At 45.1% G+C, this 18,111-nt stretch overlaps 1 protein-coding gene across 2 annotated transcripts in view; it reads right to left on the bottom strand.

Moving 5' to 3' along the window:
- Positions 1–18,111, bottom strand: part of LOC106568848 (ephrin type-B receptor 1) — a 300,730-nt gene that overhangs the window by 201,570 nt on the left and 81,049 nt on the right. For both annotated transcript variants that reach the window (XM_045694009.1, XM_045694010.1), the window contains exon 2: positions 9,814–9,878. In XM_045694009.1, coding sequence (XP_045549965.1) covers positions 9,814–9,878 — 65 coding nt within the window. The remainder of the gene's footprint in view (positions 1–9,813; positions 9,879–18,111) is intronic.

Here is an 18,111-nt window from a genome sequence, read left to right as displayed (position 1 = left end):
GCACCACAACAAACCTGCCAAGAGAGGGCCGCCAACCAAAACTCACGGACCAGGCAAGGAGGGCATTAATCAGAGAGGCAACAAAGAGACCAAAGATAACTCTGAAGGAGCTGAAAAGCTCCACAGCGGAGATTGGAGTATCTGTCCATAGGACCACTTTTAGCCGTACACTCCACAGAGCTGGGCTTTACGGAAGAGTGGCCAGAAAAAAGCCCTTGCTTAAAGAAAGAAATAAGCAAACACATTTGGTGTTTGCCAAAAGGCATGTGGGAGATTCCCCAAACATGTGGAAGAAGGTACTCTGGTCAAATGAGACTAAAATTTAGCTTTTTGGCAATCAAGGAAATGTCTGGCGAAAACCCAACACCTCTCATCACCCTGAGAACATCATACCCACAGTGAAGCATGATGGTGGCAGCATCATGCTGTGGGGATGTTTTTCATCGACAGGGACTGGGAAACTGTTCAGAATTGAAGAAATTATGAATGGCATTAAATACAGGGAAATTATTGAGGGAATCCTGTTTCAGTCTTCCAGAGATTTGAGACTGGGACAGAGGTTCACCTTCCAGCAGGACAATGACCATAAGCATACTGCTAAAGCAACACTCCAGTCGTTTAAGGGGAAACATTTAAATGTCTTGGAATGACCTTGTCAAAGCCCTGACTTCAATCCAATTGAGAATCTGTGGTATGTTTTTTTTGCCTTGAAGAATGGGCAAAAATCCCAGTGGCTAGATGTGCCAAGCTTATAGACACATACCCCAAGAGACTTGCAGCTGTAATTGCTGCAAAAGGTGGCTCTACAAAGTATTGACTTTGGGAGGGTGAATAGTTATGCACGCTCAAGTTTTCAGTTTTTTTGTCTTATTTCTTGTTTGTTTCACAAAAAATATGATTTAGCATCTTCAAAGTGGTAGGCATGTTGTGTAAATAAAATGATATAAACCCCCAAAAATCAATTTTAATTCCAGATTGTAAGGCAACCAAATAGGAGAAATGCCAAGGTGGGGTGAATACTTTCGCAAGCCACAGTATATCGGAGCTAGGACCATAGAACTCTGCAGCAGCCAAATTCCCCTTTCAGCCATAAATCTGAATCTCAGTCAGTACCTAAATCAGCACCTACCTACACCCTACCCACTATCGCTCTCCCCTAGCACCCTACCCTCAGCACCATACCCCAGCACCATACAGCGTCCTCTCCCTTTCTCCCCTACCCATAGCACCCTACCCATATCCCCTGCTACTCCTAACACCCATCCCACAAGCCTGTGCTCCATCCCTGACCCGTGGAGTCACATGCGCTAACCCAGACTCTCACTCAAACACAGTCAATCGATGCACAGCCACACTCTTTTTTCACTCTTCACACACAATTGCCCTCTTTCCCTCTATACCTCGGCTCGCTCGAGTCTCCCTTAATCCTACACGCCCCCCCTTTGCCTCCCTCAACTGAAATCCACCCCCTCCTCTTACTCCTTCCCCCTCTCCTTGTCCAGCTGTCCTTTCCCCCTCTCGTTCCACTCTAAAGGTTTCTCTAATCTCTCATTGCCAAAACGGAAAACCCTCCACTCCATCCCTCTCCTTTTCCTCTGTTTCTATTCTTGACATTCGTCCCACGCCCCTTTCCTCCCTTCCTCTTCTCTCCTCCATCTGAGGCTGTTTTCTCCAGACTCCAAAGAACACAGTGGCCACTGTGTGTGTGTCTGTCTGAGCCATTACCTTTCACGCCTGCTTGCCCCCGGCCTGCTGCATGGCTGAATGGCAGAGGTCAAAGGGTACTCTCCTCTGTGGGACACCATATTTAATTCATCATCACTGAGCAGCTCTGTGTGTGTGTGTGTGTGTGTGTGTGTGTGTGTGTGTGTGTGTGTGTGTGTGTGTGTGTGTGTGTGTGTGTGTGTGTGTGTGTGGGAGAGCAAGAAAGACTGAAAGAGGAGAGAGAGAGAGAAAAGGAGTGAGAGAAAGACAAAAACAAAGAGAGAGAGGTGAACCATGTAAGTGTGTGTATGAGTCATTATTGCTTTGAATAAGTGGTCTCGTCACATGTGCTTGCCTTGTGTGCCCCTTCTACTTTCCTATATGAACATATGCCGTATGTGTTTGAGTGTGTATGTCTACATGTAGTCAACTGACATGTCATGGTTTTGAAGTGCACTATATAGGGAATAGGGTGCCATTTAGGACACAGTCAGTATGTCCGGAGGAAGATGTAATCCACTTCAAACCTACTGTATTTATACAGACCATTACATCAATGTGATTTTACATACATCCTACTTATATAAGACTTAATCCTATGTGCTGTATGCCTAGTTTATCATTTGCCTTGTTATACTGTATACACGTTCATTCCATTTCTGCTCATCGTATAAGGCACTCAAGCATGTTTTTGACAGAGATCCTATAACAAAATGCTGCAGTTTTAAGCCTTGGGCTGTTACCGTATATAAATACCCCATAACGTCTGCAATCGACTCTGTTTGACATCGCTATGACCTCTCACCCTCTGTAAATGTGTGCGTGGTGATCTAGCCTCGTCTTTCAACGTATCTCTCAGACGTATCATTGCCTTGAGCAGATCTGCACCGGGCGCTATAAACACACAGACAGAGCAAGGTTGCTGTGTTCTTCCGTTAACTTCCAATAGTGAGACTGCATTCTCCCTGCAGCAAGGCTCAATCCCTGAACCCTTACAGCGAGAACAGCTTAAAAACAACTCTGAGAAGAGACAAGAGACAATAACTCCTTGGTACTTAGCGTTGCTTTGCTGAACAAGCCTCAATGAAATAGAACTACTCGAGTCTTTACTACAAGAATCTTGGTCAAAACCACTAGCTGTCTCTTCACACTATTCTGCAAGAATCTGGGTCAAAACCACTAGCTGTCTCTTCACACTATTCTGCAAGAATCTTACAAACAAAGAACCTTGACTGTCTTCAAATATCAACAACAACAAAAAAGTAATCTTCAAACCCTGCAGGTATATGTTGCCCTTAAACCCAGATCTAGTATCAGCTTACCTTCCTCAGATGCTAGTTTTAACCATTAGGGAAAAAACAGAAAACTGACCTTGGATCAGCGACCAGGGACAACTCCTACTCTACTTGCATGCAGTCAGTACCCACTATCCTACAGAATAAACACAGTATTTCATTGCTCTGAGTGAATGTGCAGATGGAGTTAGATTCTTGAGTAGATGCAGTAGTGTGTGTGTGATGTACTGAGGCAAGCTGACATCCAACATCATGCATAGCTCTCTGTAATGGCTGTGAGATTTTGAGGCTCCTAGACCTGTAGGAAAGGCTCTAATTTTTTTTTTACTTTTAGGGAACTGTCCCTTTTAATTACACTTTTTGTTTAACTGTCCCTTTAACTGCAGGCACCTCTAGGCCATAGAGATGTACAGAGAGAGCAACGTTTCATCAGTCCTCTATAGTGTCCCACAGTCGAGGTGTCATAATACCAATGAAACCTAGCAGTCAAACAGGGAAATGGTTCCAATTGTTTTTCCGTAATGTTGTAATCAAGTGGTTGTAATGTTGGATTGAGCAAACCTTCCCATACAATTCTGATAACTCCATGAAAGACATAACTCTACCATTTCAATTTACAATATCATTTAAAAACCAAATACAATTTTCAAACATCTTTTCCATAGTGTGGAACATCATTTAATTGTCAGCCATTTTTTCTGTTACTGCGAGTTAGTGCTAGTTTGACAACCAGAGGGCATCTTTGAGAAGAATTTGATAGTCTTCCATATTGGCATTACCAGAGACAGGGAGGGCATGCGGGAGACCGGGGTTCAATTCCCCGACAGGGAGGAATGAGTAGGCTGTCCTTGTAAATAAGAATTTGTTCTTAACTGATTCCATATGTGTTATTTCAATGTGGGGATCTCATGCGTGGTAAAAACTACAGTACATGTACATAGGACTTGCATCCTTGGCACAATAAAGTTATTATATTCTACTCAATCCATAGGCTTCATTAATGCCATTCAGACTTGATAGCTGAGGTTTAGTTCAGAACCTAACGTTTTAGGGTCCATACACAGATCGGCTACATACTGTAGCTAGCTACACATCCATAGGCATACAGTTATTTGTATCCTTCACTACACAATAAGCAAGTAAATAGTTAGCTAGCTATGTTACTTCAGCTACATTGCACGGCAAGGCAAGTTTACACAATTGCACATTCAATTTGCAGTAAATGCTTTAGCTAGCTAGATTCTTTACATCCACTGTTTCCCAAGACGACAGCCTGGTTTGCTGGTTTTCTCAGGAGTCCCTAAAACATTAAACAACATGAATTACAATGTTATACTCATATCATTACACCAGCTAGCTAGCTGGTTAATGTTAGCTAGTCAGCTAACTTGCTAAATAGCGATTTTTGTAAATTAACTTTATGACGAAAAAATATGCACAATCGTTTGTCTCTACATTAACTAACATATTCCTCTCAATTGTACATTTTTAGCTTGACTCATTATGACGTTACTTACATTTGCTTCCACTGTAATGTTTTGTCAGCCATCTTTGCTGAAGAAAGTCACCAGGGACGGGTGGATCGTGTCAAATTCATCATTGAAACCACTCGATATGTTTGGTCATATAAAAACCTTGGGACCCAAACGCATACTGAGTGCTCTAACTCCCCCATGTGGTGGTCTGGAGCAATGAAACAGTGACGCTGGGTACCTCTAAGTCCCGCGCTGTAAGCTCGCAACTTTTAAAGGAGGAACCACTGTACAATGTTGTTTACATTTTTAGCACATTTGGAAATGATTTGGATTACTGTTTGAGGAAAATAAATGACAGCTAAACCTCTCTAAACAGGAACCTCAGGTCTCTCTCCCTATCCTTATCCTCTTACCGAGACATCCTGCATCAGCTCCTACCTCATTCAGTGCATTCAGAATAGGCAACCTGCCTGAACACTACTCTACAGTGAGATACAGTGTGTTTGACACAGAATTCCTTGCTAGAACTGTACATGCTCCAGGCAGAACACTTAACATTTAAGACCTTTCAATGTCTGTAAATGTGGCTCAAGACTGATGACAAACGTTGCTGAAGGAACTACTATACCATTTCTCTGTCGTATTCTGTCACAGTGGTATGTTTACAGTCAGCAGGGAGGTAAAACTATCATGTTACCAGGTCGGAAATGTTTTATTTGCCTTTTTCAGTGAGAATGGGTTTTGTATTACTGTGTGGATGCAGGAATGCAGGAATCGCTCCGCCATTTCCTGACTGCTAACGTTCTAATAGTTTGTCTAATTTCAGCTTGTGACAAAACAAGCACTCAGAGGGTAGATAACCATTGTACCATCTAAAACGCTGTGAAATCTATTTTCAATAACCAAAAATATTGTAAACTCAGCAAAAAAAAGAAATGTCCTCTCACTTTGAACTGCGTTTGCTTAACGTGTAAATATTTGTATGAACATAACAAGATTCAACAACTGATACATAAACTGAACAAGTTCCACAGACATGTGCCTAACAGAAATAATGAATAATGTCTCCCTGAACAAAGGGGGGGTCAAAATCACAAGTAACAGTCAGTATCTGGTGTGGCCACCAGCTGCATTACGTACTGCAGTGCATCTCCTCCTCATGGACTGCACCAGATTTGCCAGTTCTTGCTGTGAGATGTTACCCCACTCTTCCACCAAGGCACTTGCAAGTTCCCGAACATTTCTGGGGGAAATGGCCCTAGCCCTCACCCTCCGATCCAACAGGTCCCAGACGTGCTCAATGAGATTGAGATCCGGGCTCTTCGCTGGCCATGGGAGACCACTGACATTCCTGTCTTGCAGGAAATCAAGCACAGAACGAGCAGTATGGCTGGTGGCATTGTCATGCTGGAGGGTCATTTCAGGATGAGCCTGCAGGAAGGGTACCACATGAGGGAGGAGGATGTCTTCCCTGTAACGCACAGCATTGAGATTGCCTGCAATGACAACAAGCTCAGTCCAATGATGCTGTGACACACCGCCCCAGACCATAACGGACTATCCACTTCCAAATCAATCCCGCTCCAGAGTACAGGCCTCGGTGTAACGCTCATTCCTTCGACAATAAACGTGAATCCGACCATCTCCCCTGGTGAGACAAAACCGCGACTTGTCAGTGAAGAACACTTTTTGCCAGTCCTGTCTGGTCCAGCGCCGGTATGGTTTGTGCCCATAGGCGACGTGGTTGCCGGGGATGTCTGGTGAGGACCTGCCTTACAACAGGTCTACAAGCCCTCAGTCCAGCCTCTCTCAGCCTATTGCGGACAGTCTGAGAACTAATGGAGGGATTGTGCGTTCCTGGTGTAACTCCGGCAGATGTTTGTTGCCATCCTGTACCTATCCCGCAGGTGTGATGTTCGGATGTACCGATCCTGTGCAGGTGTTGTTACACGTGGTCTGCCACTTCGAGGATGATCTGCTGTCCGTCCTGTTTCCCTGTAGCGCTGTCTTCGGCGTCTCACAGTACGGACATTGCAATTTATTGCCCTGGCCACATCTGCAGTCCTCATGCTTCCTTGCAGCATGCCTAAGGCAAGTTCACGCAGATGAGCAGGGACCCTGGGCATCTTTCTTTTCAGAGTCAGTAGAAAGGCCTCCTTAGTGTCCTAAGTTTTCATAACTGTGACCTTAATTGCCTACCGTCTGTAAGCTATTAGTGTCTTAAGGACTGTTCCACAGGTGCATGTTCATTAATTGTTTATGGTTCATTGAACAACCATGTTTAAACCCTTTACAATGAAGATCTGTGAAGTTATATGGATTTTTACAAATTATCTTTGAAAGACAGGGTCCTGAAAAAGGGACGTTTCTTTTTTTGCTGAGTTTATTTTCAACCGAAAGTGAAAGATACAAAAATGAAACTTAAGAACAGGAAGCATAGAAATATCGTAAATAGAACAGATCTACCGCTTCTTTGACTTGCTTTCAATGATCTATAACTCACATTTCTGTGAATTTGGTCACGTTTCCCCAAAAGTTACATATTGTAGCTTTAAGTATTTGTTGGGAGAATTGTCATCAAGTTCTTTCTGATAATAAAATGATGAAATTAAATGGGGAATGGAGCATGCTGACCGCCTCCATTGTAAAACTGTACAACAGAATGAGACTAACACAAACATCTCTTCTTTTGAATCCTTTCCGTCCCCTGTGTCTAGTGTGCATGCTGAGGAATATGGTTGGTGAGAGGGGGCTAGGCCAAGGCCCAACCAATGCCAGGCAGTATTAACCACATTACCCATCAGACATCCTGTTAGTCCCCACACCACGTAGAGCTCACATCTAAGACACACACAAGCTTTCATCTAAGACACACACACACCCTCAGCCCAGCTCTGCCCTCAGCTCAGCTGCGGGACTACATCATGGCCTATTCTTAGCAGGCCACTCGCTCATTCAGGAGGACAAAAGCAGCATTTAGCCACTTACCATCCATCGTGCTATCAGAATGTGTGTGTGTGTGTGTGTGTGTGTGTGTGTGTGTGTGTGTGTGTGTCAGCCTGAAGCAAGTCCCATGTTTCTCTGTAGTGCTCTTTGTGGCGTGAAACTCCTTGGATGTGTCTGTAAAACGCTTCATAAAATGCCAAAGAGCCTGTTCATATTAGACACAGTTGCTGGTTGTTTTACACAACATAGCTGCTGCATGATTCACTGTGCTACGGTCTGAGAGGTACTAGTACGCTAAGGAAACGAACAAGTGTGGCATTTCCGTTCATGCAGAAAAAGGATGTAGCCGGAAACCCACAAGAATCCAAATCTGTTAAATCCGACCCAATCCAGTGTTTTCCACAAGCACATGGAGTAGCCAGCCAAATAGAAAAAGTAGCCAGCCAGGATCCCCCAAGCCATATGATCAAAAAAATGCTTGTTTAACAATTGACCCACAGATTTCTTCTTAAATAATCCTGCAAGAGTCTGCTGACTTCCACTGGCATTAAGCTTCCTTTTAAGAGGCATTATCTCAGCTATCTGCAATAAAGGTATGATTGAAGATTTTTTTTTAAGTCAGTTAATAACAAATTCTTATTTACAATGACGGCCTACTCCGGCCAAGCCCTAACGACACTGGGCCAATTGTGTGCCGCCCTACGGGACTCCCAATCACAGCTGGTTGTGATACAGCCTGGAATCAAACCAGGTCTGTAGAGACACTTCTTGCACTGAGATGCAGAGCCTTAGACCGCTGAGCCACTCGGGAGCCAAGAATAAAGCAGGTGTTAATCATGGGCTTTGCTACACAGAAAGAAGCAGTTCCATTGTCAACACTTTGATTCAATCACTAGACATAAATCAACATCTTCGATAATACCATACAAGAATCATTAGCTTTTAAAACAATTCAATCCGTTTTATTTTATCACATTTTGGACCAGAGTGAGGCACTCTCTCCACTAGTCTACCTATTGTTCCTGCAGTGAGGCGGATTCACCATCTTCCTCAAAGGTTTTCATAATTTATCTGCAGATAATCACCAAAAACCCTACCAGTATGCAAATTAGGGAGCCAAATGAACAGCTCTCTTACCGTTGCGATTCAGGAGGCCACTAACAAGTCACTCACTTTAAAGTTGCTGTCTGGCATGTCCTGATGGACTTCATATCAAAAACACAAATGAGAACTTTAGTTTACTTCCCCGATGCGATACTATGGATATATAACTACGTTGTATGATTTCTGAATGGTAAGGATATATGAGATTGACTTTATTCAGTCAGTTCAACACCTTTAATAAACGAGTCAAGCTTGCTGTTCGTCAGTCAAATCACAGTAAGCCTATGCGCCAGCATTTCGTGGCTGCCTATGAAACACGCAAAATAAAATAAATGAACGTGCCAGAAAGCAACAGGCTAAGTTGATTTGGACTCACCGTTACCATAAATGATAACACAACACACCCAGGTACCGGGAGCCCTGTCATCGTTCTGTGACTGACAGGCACCTAGCCTATCAATAGATCGCTAGAAGATGCATAGCGGGAGAGGGCTCGGGCTGACTTCTTTTTTCTGACTTGGCAAATTGTTCAAAAAAAAAAATTGCTCAGTTAATTTAAGTGGAAAAAGTACCCGGCTGAAAAAGTGTATGTACCCGGCTGTATAGCCGACAGCCGGTGCTAGTGACCTTGCTCCTCTTTAGCCCTCTTCTTTCCCTGGATAACTGTATCATTACACTGAAGCATTACTGTAGCATTATAACTGTCTTATCCCCTATAGCCTCTATTGAAGTGCTTTGGGCTGGCTTTCACTGGCTTAAGTGGACCCATTATGTAATTAAGTCATTATGAACGGGGATGGGATGGATAAAAAAGAATACTGCAATAGTGATCACACTACTCTACTACGCTGCTGTAGTTCTATGGCATGTCTGTCTGTCTGTCTGTCTGGGGAAAGACAGTACTGTACATGCTGGGGATGACATTGATTGACTCATTGGTCTCCCGAGACAGAGGCAGATCAAAGGGTATTTGTACTGGGGTTATACAGTTCCTTGACTTGCATTATCATATGGCATAACCATTTAGCCCTCCTAGAATGGTTTGCTAACCATTTACACCTAAAGTGGTTGGGAAACAATGAACCAGAGAAGATTGAAAATGATAAACATGGTAAGGTAAGGTAAGGTAAGGTAAGGTAAGGTAAGGTAAGGTAAGGTAAGGTAAGGTAAGGTAAGGTAAGGTAAGGTAAGGTAAGGTAAGGTAAGGTAAGGTAACCATGGACAGTACAGAAAAATCCCATAACTACTTTCCATGGTGCTGTCTGGAGTCCTATAAGGATGTTACTCACCCCAGATGCAGGGTAGGCCGTCCAGCCTAGCTCAGCCGTAGCCACCCGTGTGTCCATCAACGTTTCTACACGGGAGAGAGAGAGAGAGAACCAGGTTAGTCAGTTATAAAACAAAGTATGTTCTCATACATTCTCACTCCTGTCCCATGGTTGAAGTTAAGCCATGAATGAGCACTTTGATGAGTTTTACTGCGGAAATGACCAGAGTTCTGTTCCAGAAAAGAACGCCTGATGACAGAAAGTAAATGGACCTGCTCGACTTATCCTCAATTTCCAATTCTCTTCTGTTTGGAAAAAGAGAGAAATAGAACAAAGAGTAGCATTGCTCTATTGGAGTGGAATGTTGAGGGCCAGTAGATTCTAGCACTAGAGTGCTGAACATTATCTCACTGTGTGTGTGTGTGTGTGTCTCTGTCTGTATGTGCGTGTGTGTGCGTGTGCGTGTGTGTGTGCGTGTGTGTGCGTGTGTGTGTGTGTGTGCTGAGTGCTGCGCTTTGTGCCATTGTTTACCCAGCGTGATATCTCTCATCACTGTAGAGGGCTCTCCACAGCCGGCCAGGCCATTTCCACTCACGTGTTTACTTAAGAAACGCCATCAGAGCACCATCAGAGCACTGACAGCCTGCTAGCATGGCCAGAGAGAACACACTCTGGCCATAGTTCACAGCACATACTGTATGGAACACCGGTCACCCAGTGGTACTTTACTGCTGTGTTGGAACAATAGTGTGCACTAACCCTGTGGGTCTCAAAGACCAGGGTTTGTGACCACTGGTATAGAACAACCAAAAGGTGAAGAGAAACACTCCCATTCACCTACTCGCCACGTGTCATTATGTCAAATCAGTTTGCATTACTACAAAACAAATTAATTGGCTACACCCACATCTGGCCTTAATGACCATGTACTCTTATAATCTCCACCTAAAGGATCCCCCTCCCCCTCACTCTCTACCTCCCCCTCTCCCCCTCTCTCTCAGCCTAACTCTCCCTGACACCCCGCAGACATATAGACCTGGCACCAGTCCTGAGGCATTTGTCAGCCCGTGTTGATTCATATCTGCAGCGTTGGCACACCGTCAGTGTCACTAAAAGCTGATATTGTTCCAGGTAAGAGAAGGCGTCTTGTAGGAAGTCACCCAAACAATAGTTTGCCATCTTGGTATATCTGGTGCTAACTGCCAAGGACCCGATTGTGTTTGTTGTCTGAAGAAATGAAAGGGGTGAGAATATACCAGGAAGATGTGATTTCAGGAAGATGTGATTTCAGGAAGATGTGATTTCAGGAAGATGTGATTTCGGGAAGATGTGATTTCGGGAAGATGTGATTTCAGGAAAATGTGATTTCGGGAAGATGTGATTTCGGGAATATGTGATTTCGGGAGGATGTGATTACAGGAAGATGTGATATCGGGAAGATGTGATTTCGGGAAGATGTGATTTCGGGAAGATGTGATTTCGGGGTTGATCTAGGGATGGAAACACACACTTAAACTGATCAGACTTATTTTACTGACCTCAACAAATCCTAATACGATTCTTTAGTCTGAACCTTATTTTATGTCACGTCTCCTAACTGATTGTGAAATCCTGTTGGTGAGAAATGGTGAGAATAGCATAGTGCAGTTAATTTATGGGTGAGCAGAAGACAGTAGAGGGTGTGGTTTCAGTACCAATCTCCTCTTCCCTGACAGAAACTGTCCAAAGAGGACCAAACCAATTAGCCCTGGTGGTGATTCAGCTAAAGGCTTCTGCTGTGGTACTACTGTAGTGCACGCACACGTACACACACACACACCAATCTCCCATGTTCCTTTGCGCTGACAGCCTTGTTCACACTGGGTTTCCATCAGGCAATTTCAATTTCCCCTCAGATAAAGCTTTGGTCTGTCACCACTGTCTGCTTGTTTTGTCTGTCTGTCTGTCTGCCTGTCTGTCTGTCTGTCTGTCAAGACTGATGGAGCTTTACGCACCAGCCACCAGGCTCTGTCATGGGGCCTGCATCCATGGGCTTGCTCAGGGGAAATCACTGAGGCTTTAGTCAAACCCCAAGGGGATTGGAAAAGCCATTTTCCCTTCCTTTTGAAGAGGGAGGGAGGGGTTGGGAGTAGAGGGGGTAGTGAAGCAGGGAAAGGCAGGGATGGGAGAGGAAGGAAAGATAAATGAGTGAGGAGGGGAGACTGAGGATTTGAAACGGAGGGAGGTAGGGCAGGGGGAGAGGTCGAAGGCCCCAGGGGGGACCCATCGTGTCATGTGGCTAGCCCCCATTAGCAGAGTCTCAGTGTGACAGATGAGTGAATGAGGGACGGTACAAGGACATTAGAAGATGGGCTGGACTGAGGTCCCATGGGGTGAGGAGAGAGAGTGGGCCCTCCTTATGCCACAGCTCAGGCACCTGTCCACTGCTCATCCCTCTGTGGTTTGACAAAGGTGATCTAATAATGGAGAATATCGAATGGAAATGTTCAATGTCGCATGAAAGTGCTACAATGCACACTTGCTTGCTAACCGTCCCAATGTAGCGAGACCTATGTCCCAATTCTCTAACATGGCATCCCAGACTCCACTTCTTTTACTTACGTCATGACCACTCATATACTACAGTATGAGGTGAGTGGATTGACATATATTTAATCATAATTGTTTCCACATTGCTGTTACCAAGCTGTTGGGATATCCTAAAGGCTAAGATATCCGGCGATACCTCCCCATTCCCTGCCAGTGCCAGCCCTGTCCCTGGCCCAGGTCCTTTCACACTAGGCTAATTGTTTTAATGCTATAAAAGCCCCATAAAACAATTTGTCCCCCTTTCTTCCAGTGCAAAATCACCCGGCAATTAGACCTGACCACATCTAACCATGCCTCCCTGCTATCCATTCATCCCTTAGCACCCAGAATCACTCAGTGGAAGAAAATAGGACACTTTTCTTGTCCTCCATTTTGGAGGGTATGCTAGATAGTGTTTCCCTGTATTTTACATTTTGCCTCATCAGCGTTACCTGTGTAAGGGAGATACATTGAAAAAAGCAGGTTCCTAAGCAATTCCGTCTGGAACGAACTGATACAGCTACGTTAGTGTTTTGGGTTGTTCAGTGTATTGTATTTGTAAAGTATGCGAATCCTTATCAATCCATTGCAAGAACAATCGAAAAGTATAGGCTTTAATGTATAAAGTCATTATAGCTATAAGCTGGCAGCAAGGCCAGAAGGCCACATTGAATGGAATGGATCAGAGAGGATTTGTTATAATAGAATGATTCAGGAATGGCTGGTCCATTGTTCAATGTGTGTATCGTTCGTTACAGCCACCCACCACACCAATTAAAGTGAATCAGTTGGTTTACTGTAGTCCAGCCCAGTGCCCATCACTGCTCAGTATAACTGGGCCTTTTAGGTTGTGTACAGGGGAGAGAGATGAAATTGAATCCTATCTGTAGAATATGGACAATATGCTTATCGTTGATCGTTGGTGTAATTGTTTGCTGCTATAACGAGCCTCCACTTCACTCTTCTGGGAAGGCTTTTCACTAGATGTTGGAACATTGCTGCGGGGACTTGCTTCCATTCAGCCACAAGAGCATTAGTGAGGTCGGCCAATGATGTTGGGTGATTAGGCCTGGCTCGCAGTCGGCGTTCCAATTCATCCAAAAGGTGTTCGATGGGGTTGAGGTCAGGGCTCTGTGCAGGCCAGTTAAGTTCTTCCACACCGATCTCGAACAAACCATTTCTGTATGGAACTCCCTTTGTGCACGGGGGCATTGTCATGGTGAAACTATCAAGGGCCTTCCCCAAACTGTTGCCACAAAGTTGGAAGCACAGAATCGTATAAATTGTCATTGTATGCTGTAGCGTTAAGATTTCCCATCACTGGAACTAAGGGGCCTAACCCAAACCAAGAAAAACAGCTCCTCCACCAAACTTTACAGTTTGCGCTATGCATTAAGACAGGTAGTTTTCTCCAGGCATCCGCCAAACCCAGATTAATCCGTTGGACTGCCAGATGGTGAAGAATGATTCATCACTCCAGAGAATGCATTTCCACTGCTCCAGATTCCAATGACGGCGAGCTTTACACCACTCCAGGCGATGCTTGGCATCGTGCATGGTGATCTTAGGCTTGTGTGCGGCTGCTCGGCCATGGAAACCCATTTCACGAAACTCCCGACGAACAGTGCTTGTGCTGACGTTGCTTGATAGTGAGTGTTACAACCGAAGACAGACTATTTTTACATGTTACATGCTTCAGCACCAGGCGGTCCCGTCCTGTGAGCTTGTGTGGCCTACCGCTTCATGGCTGAGCCCTTGTTACTCGTAGATGTTTCCACTTCACAATAACAGCACTTACAGTTGACCGGGGAAGCTCTAGTAGGGCACACATTTGATGAACTGACTTGTTGGAAATGTGGCATCCTATGTCGGTGCCACGTTAAAAGTCACTGAACTCATCAGTAAGGCCATTCTACTGCCAATGTTTGTCTATGGAGATTGCATGGCTGTGTGCTCGATTTTATACACCTGTCAACGACGGGTCTGGCTGAAATAGCCGAATCCACTCATTTGAAGAGCTGTCCACATACTTTTGAGGGAGGAGAGAGGTATAGAGAGGGAGGTAGAGAGGGAGGTAGAGAGCAAAGAAAGGGAGGAGGACTGCGACTGCATTCAACATTGATGAGGCTCCTGCATCTGCGATCGATACCTCCAGCCCTCTTCACACAATTACACGTCAGCACGTGCTCGCATGATGCATTACAGTGGACACGGATGATTACCCGTTGCCAATAGGAGCTGCAGGATCCCATTTATACACATAATGTAGGTAGCCTATAAGGAAAGCCAATACAAGACACAGAAGAGACAAAGGAGGAAAAAAACAAACGCCACTGTGTTGTTCAGTGTTCAGATACAGGTTGAGGAGGGTTGTCTGGTTAATTGTCACCCATATGTGACAGAGTGAGGGGCCAGGAGTGAGGGGCCGTCAGTGTAATTTTCTCCCTTTGTGGTGATGCCTGTATGCAGAGGGGGTCGATATGACATGTGGTGCGGCGGTTTTTGGCTGCTCAGTCTTCCTCTGTCAATACGGCCACGAATTCTCAGAGGGCCCCCAACCACACCACGCCTCCCCCCCCTCAATCCATATTTGAATCCCCATCCCGCCACCCCTCCTTCTCAACCCCCCTTTCTGGTCAACTGTAGGATAAGAGCACTTTGTGAGTCAATATGATAATCTGATCCAACATTAGGTCACCTTCTTCATGTGATTACTACTGTCTGAAGAATGCACAATAGTGCTGATCAAGATACGTTTCGGAGAGAAAAAGAAAGTGGGTGGGGGGGAGAGGAGCGGAATGAGCGAGAGAAGAGGGAGAACTCAGCAGGATAGAAATGAGTTCAATAATGACGAAGCCTCGTCGGTGTGCCGCTGAGCCTGGCCTATTAAATGGGGTTTGAAAACAAATTGAGGAGGAAAAGAGGAATGAAAACTGTTGTTTAATACATATTAATCAAATGTCAATGCTAAGGATTGGAAATAAAAAGGGGGGAGATTTTTGCTGAACAAATGGAGCGGAGGCTCCCTGTCTATCTTTGCCGTATGGCCGCCAATGGGGAAGCCATTCACTCACAGACAGCACTCTGGGAAATTAAAACCGGAGAATGTGATTGGTCGAAATGTTGTTACAGTAGAGTCCCGGCTCTTGCAGGCGCTTATTGGATTCCAAACCAACATCGTGTTTCAGGATCAGTTGAGCCGAGCCCTGGTGGCTACGTGTGAACACTGAGCTGATTCGGGATCATGGGGGTATAGTGGTGGAACATGAGGAGATTCTGTTGGAACATTGCTTCTGGACAAAGAGAATAAGAGGCAGTGATAACAACGTGAGTCACCACAGTAGGTCGAAAGTAAAGTCAATTTACATCTCGCTCTGTCTATTGCTTCCATTTTAACGTCTATCATGCCCATTTTCACCAACCTTATCCATCAACGTCAGCTGGGAGTATATTGCAGATTGCCATTCATGTCATTTCTCAATAGACAGTTATGACAGGGTGGTTCATCGATATAAATTGAAATCTGAACAGAAAATCATCTTGAGACGTGAGGTGACAGAGAGGAAGTGAAGGGATACGCGTCTCGCACCACTGAGCTAGGAGACACGGCTAAATGAATAACCTCTCACACACCCGCGCGCACACACACCCGCGCACACACACACACTTATCACCCTGTACAGGGAGACGCAGTCACACATCGTCGAGTCTAAGTGAAGATACATTTTCTTCCGTGTGAAAGGAGAGACTGACTCACCACAGCAGGGAGAGGGGGAGGGAAGGAGGGATTTTGGAGGAGAAGGGTAAACGAAAGGAGGGGGACAATATCACACCACGGAGAGCTAGGGAAATCTTGGGGGTGTGAAAGAGGGGCAAGATAGGAAAGAGGGAGAAACACAGCGGGCTCTTTAGAGGAGAGGAGCAGGTGAATCACACAGTGCTTGGCACCCATGTGTTCAGACCTCTGTTAGGGAGACTAGCCGCCCTGAGTCTGAATTAGAAAGGCAACTACTCAAATACCTGTTTCATACTCTTGTCCAAATCCCTACTTACACTGGCGACGTCACTGAACAAACGATACTATGCTGTGGTAATCTCTCTATTCAAAACCTGGCCAGCGGGAGAAACGTCTCTATGTCCCTCATGACAAAATTGTTGTAGGCCAGGACAAAACAGGAGAACACAGAACAAGACAGCCCCCACAGATCTAGCCTATAGACCAGACACAGGTAACAAGCTAGTAGCTACACAAGAGTAGACAGTCTAGTGACAGATACTCATGCATATTCTAATGGTCAATCAGCTTCTCTACAGCCGGTGCAGCACCACTCAACATACCCCCTCGCAGCTGTGTATCTCTCCAGCTCTGTCTATCTCTCTTTCTCGCTGTCTCTGAATTTCACTCCTTTCCTCATTTATCTCTCCCTCTCTCTTGTCCCCGTTCTCTGCCCCCACCCCTTCCTCCTTTCTCTCTCTCTCTCTCTCTCTCATCCCCTTCTCTCTCTCCTTCCCCCTCTTCCTCTCTGGTCAGAAGAAATTATGGCACATCATTTGCATTCATTAACATTTCCGAAAGAGTGATCTTTAGAAACACTGCTGCCGGAGAGTGCCATCTTTAATTCATCACAAACACCCCCACTTCCTCCTCACGTCATCCCCCTCTCCTGTCCTCTGCTATGCCTCTCCTTCCCCCATCCTACCCTCCTTCCCTTCTTCCTGCTGTCTTCCATACTCCCTTCCACCCTGCTGTCACACACACACACACACACACACACACACACACACACACACACACACACACACACACACACACACACACACAGTTGAGGGTCTCCGATCCTTAGACAGGCTCTCCAGCGACCCTGTGCTCCGGCACTTATTAGAAAAGAAATGTGGCTTCCAATTAGACCAGTCGTCGTCTGCTTGCGACAGGCAGTCTATACCCCATTGGCATCTATCTCCCTTACTTACACGTAAACACACACACACACTAACACACACACCCCCTCTCTAACACACACTAACACACACACCCTCTCTCTTACACACTCTAACACACACACACCCTCTCTCTTACACACACACACACACTTTCTTTAATCACACTGTCTGTGGACCTCCAGCCTCAGTCTGGTTTTCAAGGCCATAATTAGTAGCATTCATTCTCCAGCTATCTACCTGACCTTTAGAGAAAGCAATGACCATTCCATCCAGAAACACACACTCACTTTCAGCCCCATAGGAGTAGAGCAGGGCAGACCCCCATCTCGGAGTCTATACTATTTGTGTGTGTGTGTTGTGTGTTTATTGTGTAGATCATTGCTTGCGTATACTGGTGTGTATTCAATTGTGTACAATCTAGACTTAACATGGAAGATAACTTCATTTTAATGGTAATAGTTTTCTGTCTCTCTCTGAGAGGAGAACGCTGTGATAGACCAATAGGTGTCAGCGAGGGCAGAGTGACTCATCTGAAGGGAAAGAATCCACCAATCAATGGAGGTGAAATTACAGCCACATTGATTCCATCTTTATGAGAAGAGGGCATTGATTGGATGGATGCACATAGAGACTGAAATGAAGAGGAGATAAGGGGTTGTCCTTATTTACTCTCATAAGATTGCCTGACTGAAAAGAGGATATGTCCAATAGACAATAAGTTAGACACACACAAAAACACACATGAACACACACACACACACACACACACACACACACACACACACACACACACACACACACACACACACA

The sequence above is a fragment of the Salmo salar genome, chromosome ssa14, assembly GCF_905237065.1.
Source record: "Salmo salar chromosome ssa14, Ssal_v3.1, whole genome shotgun sequence".
In the NCBI taxonomy this organism is placed as follows: domain Eukaryota; kingdom Metazoa; phylum Chordata; class Actinopteri; order Salmoniformes; family Salmonidae; genus Salmo; species Salmo salar.
Note: the sequence above shows the minus strand (reverse complement) of the source record. Positions and strands in the feature narration are given on the sequence as shown.